Source organism: Limulus polyphemus, unplaced genomic scaffold, assembly GCF_000517525.1.
Source record: "Limulus polyphemus unplaced genomic scaffold, Limulus_polyphemus-2.1.2 Scaffold3311, whole genome shotgun sequence".
Lineage (NCBI taxonomy): Eukaryota > Metazoa > Arthropoda > Merostomata > Xiphosura > Limulidae > Limulus > Limulus polyphemus.
Genome location: NW_013668921.1, coordinates 61,826 through 65,997, shown reverse-complemented (window position 1 = coordinate 65,997; position 4,172 = coordinate 61,826). Strand labels below are relative to the sequence as shown.

Here is a 4,172-nt window from a genome sequence, read left to right as displayed (position 1 = left end):
CACAAAATAGTTATGAGGTCGGTCCCAGGCACTGAGCCCATGCTGAAAGAGATATAATTATAGCCACCAAATTAAGCATGACTGATGATGGAATAAGTGCCTTCAGAGACAGCACGAGAGCTGGAACATGATTCTTACGAAGTTCAGTTAACCTCAGTATATGCTTCACAAGATGAAAGCAGTGCTTACAAATCAGTTTATACTTAGTGTTGAAATTTTAATGTAGTCTACAAAAGTCATATTTAAAGTAAAATGATAATCTGAACAGATAAGACACTTCCAACTTAAAAATATATTGGTTAAAGGATCAACTTATATATCAAAGTCTACTCAGACCTGACTGCAGGCTACATAAATTTGATCCATCAGTCTCTCCATGTTGGACCACAGTGTTTTCCTGAACACTCCTACATTTCCCAATGTTGGCATTGCAGCTCTACCTGGACCACCTAGAGAATGTGTTTTAAATATGGAATTATAGCAATGCTGGTTATATATAATGCACATTATAAAAACAATTGATGTGAGCTAACTTGGACATTGATATGATTTTAAAATTCATACTTCTTAAGAAATTATGGTCCATTGTATATAAATCTTAAAACAAGCATAAGCTAGTTTTTATTAATTTAACTCTCTCATCATAAGGACAGTCAAATTGACAGAATTCATAATCATTTTGTACTAATTATAGTTTACATATTATAACTTTTAATACAGTATGTGTATCTTCACAAAATTTGGCAGACTTTCAGTAAACGTTACAAGTCTCTCGTACACAAAATATCAGATTTTTTTAATGAAGTATTTTTACTAAAGATTTGTCCATGAATACATAGTTTTTTACTGATCTGAGTGGAAAGTGATTTTAATGTTAAGATTTAAAATACTTTAATTCATCTAATAAATCTCAACTTTCAGTTGTGTAATTTCTAAAACCACCTAAATAAATTTCAAACGTTTTTTTTTCAGTAAAACTTTATATTTTTAATCTGTTATTTTCTTTATCCTATCTCTATACAAGGTTGGGCAATTTGACCAACCTCATAACCACCAAACAATAGTGTGAAATAAATATAAACTACCCTTCTTTTCTTTCTAGAACGATTTCAAATTGTCGCATGAAACTACATTTGTTTATCCTATATAGCTTTAAACATAAATTTATACTTAAATTTCATATTACAGTATTGAATTACACAAAACAATAGTGTGAAATAAATATAAACTACCCTTCTTTTCTTTCTAGAATGATTTCAAATTGTCGCATGAAACTACATTTGTTTATCCTATATAGCTTTAAACATAAATTTATACTTAAATTTCATATTACAGTATTGAATTACACAAAACATGGACTACTCATCAGCATACCTCATGAAAAATTGTTATTATTGTTTATTTTACCTTATCTAACCTAAAAAGTTAAAATTTTCCTAAATTGAAAATGTTTTTTCCAATAATACTTACTTCCTCTCAAACTACAGCTATTATTCGACTGTTACAGTTTCTTTGTATCGGCTCATCTATGTATTGGTCTGATTTTTTCTTGCTTGCGTCAGTCTTTTATTGCCCACTTAATTGCCCTTGGTGAAAATATCTGCACAGACCATGTATGTGTATATATATATATACTGTTAATTGGATCCCATCCTGTAGCCATGATGAGAAAGTAAGAAACACTAAAGTGGACAAACCTTCTCCTCCATCTGAAGAAGCCCAAAAGGCAACACCCCAGACAGGATTGTACAAACCTTACTCAACCAAAGGAACAGAACTCATTTGATCTGGAATTATGAAAATTCATCTTCACTCTCCAACTGTGTGGGCAAGCAGCCTTCCATTTGCCCCTGGAATTATGGGGAGAACAAGGAACAACTGTGCTCAACCAAGGACCCAAGAAGGGACCACTCCTCATTTGTAATTACGAGGATATAGTAGACCCACTTACATGAACAATGTACTGAACTGATATTGATCAAAAAGAAGGGCCAAGTATCAAATGTGAACCAGTATTACGCATAGGCTGGTGCTACTCCTACTGACATCTGGGAAAAAACATCCAAGGACCCAGGTAGGAGGCCCCCAACTTCACCCTCTTCTCCAAGAGTGGAGGAATGCACTTCAACGCTCTGGAGGAAAAGCCTCTGTCCACCACCCCAATGACTAAAAACCAGGTATGGTATGGACTCCCTAGCTCCACTAGTAGAAACTAGGGGGGTAATGCATATTGGAGAGTCCTGAGAAACAATGCAATAGGTGAACCAAGTTCCGTAAATTTTTTATAAGCATACCAACCCCGATTTAGTCAATCCAATGATCGGCAGTAAAAAAAATACTCACCCCCCCTCCTTATAATCTCGAAGATGTGGATAAAATGGCCACAGGGAGGAGGTGAAAACTCTAAGAAGAAGAAACTTGTATAATTAATGCAAGATAAAAGTACTGGGAGAAGTCCACATACCAGCCCATATAATGTCCTCCAGCAAGCAATTCAATCGGGCAGCTAAAAACATAGAAATGTGACAAATCTGATGAGATGCAACTCACAGAAGTTTCCTTGCCTTTAAAGATAGTCCAGAATAAGCAATATGGAGGAATTGGGAACCCAATTTGTGAAGATAATCAGGGATAAATTGTGAGAAAGTGAAGTATCCTAATGAATAAAAAGTTGATTTATAGCACCTCGAGAGGAGTTAGTGTGAGCCACATAACACCTAAGGACCCTGGCGGGACATAACAAAGAATCGGGGGCCGAACTGTTGTAAAGAAGAGATATAGCTGGCAAATGGTGAAAAGGATTTATCCCCTTCTCTGGCTGCCAGTGTTTTAGGAAGAAAGAACCTATCTGGGTATAACAGAATATAAGTAGAGTGACAAAAAGTCCTGTGCACATGCAGTGCAAACAACTCAAACCTATGACGTTCACAGGCCAGCAGCAACAAAAAATACACTTTAACCCTATCGCCCTGGGTACCCTTTACCCTTTATTAAACTACTTTTTGTTTATATTATACCAATTAGAGTAGCATAAAATCTTAAATAATAATCCATATTTTAAGTTATTAATTCCAAAAGGAAATATTTTATAAAACCCTGAATTTCCACATTTTGTCTTAGCATGTCATCATCCCTATTTTATCCATCACCCCTCGAAAATGTACGAAATTAAACGTAAAATAATCTCTACAAAATCGTTATTGCTCAAACAGACCATAATTTTTATAGCCTTCAATTTTGTTTGGTTACAGAGTTATCAAAAAGAAAATCAGACCCCTCCTGCTACACCCACCTGTCACATCCTCTCTTTTACAATTCGTTGATAGTTCTCTTTTATGTTTCATTATATATTACCATAACCAATAGAAAGTCAAGGTTTTCATCTATCAAATGGCATATTGTATAACATTTTGTTCTGTACAGATAACTGTCAATTTCACTCTGAGTAGCAACATTGTTCCCGTGAGAAAGTTAACGACTAGCTTGGATGAATTTGTAACGTCTCTTGTTGCATAGTTAGAAAGCCAGGAAAATTTTTTTCTAAAATTGTTTTGAATTTGTCTACTTTTTGCATGTTATTAGCCTATTCTTTGGTGTATTATTTAATTAAATAAAAATTGTTAAGCACTTTACTATAATCACATAATAATAATAATAAATTAAAAAAAAAAAAAAAAGCTCGACTCTCCTCGACAATTGAGGGCAAGAAATAGGAAGATTGGGCAAGTACTTTATTTCTTGTTTTCATATTTATTCTTTATTCATTATTATAAAAGTATGGATCTTTTTAAGTTATTTAAGACTAGAATAGGTAAAATAAGTAATAATAATATAATTAAAATGGTTCATGAAGCACGCATGCAAGCAGCTTGTGGGTAACGTAATTCAATAGCGTAACGTGAGCTGCACGTTCCCTAAGTGGTTTACAACTTATAATGGCATGGATAGCAGTTAGATACGGTTCAAGCGACAATAGAAAAATAAAATTTAATTATAAATTGATGTATAATGTTACAAACTTAGAGCTACTCAGGATAAACAAATGTAGTTTCAAGTTACAATTTGAAGTCATTCTAGAAATAAAAAGGGTAATTTAGGTTTATTTAAATATTTTTTTTTGGTGGTTACGAGGTCAGTCGAATTGACCAATCCTGTTTTGAGATAGGGTAGAG

At 33.7% G+C, this 4,172-nt stretch overlaps 1 protein-coding gene across 1 annotated transcript in view; it reads right to left on the bottom strand.

Annotated features, from left to right (window-relative positions):
• LOC106469111 (conserved oligomeric Golgi complex subunit 5-like) overlaps window positions 1-4,172 on the bottom strand; it is a 79,866-nt gene that overhangs the window by 39,712 nt on the left and 35,982 nt on the right. The window contains exon 7 of the mRNA XM_022397538.1: window positions 337-449. Within this exon, the coding sequence (XP_022253246.1) occupies window positions 337-449 (113 nt within the window). The remainder of the gene's footprint in view (window positions 1-336; window positions 450-4,172) is intronic.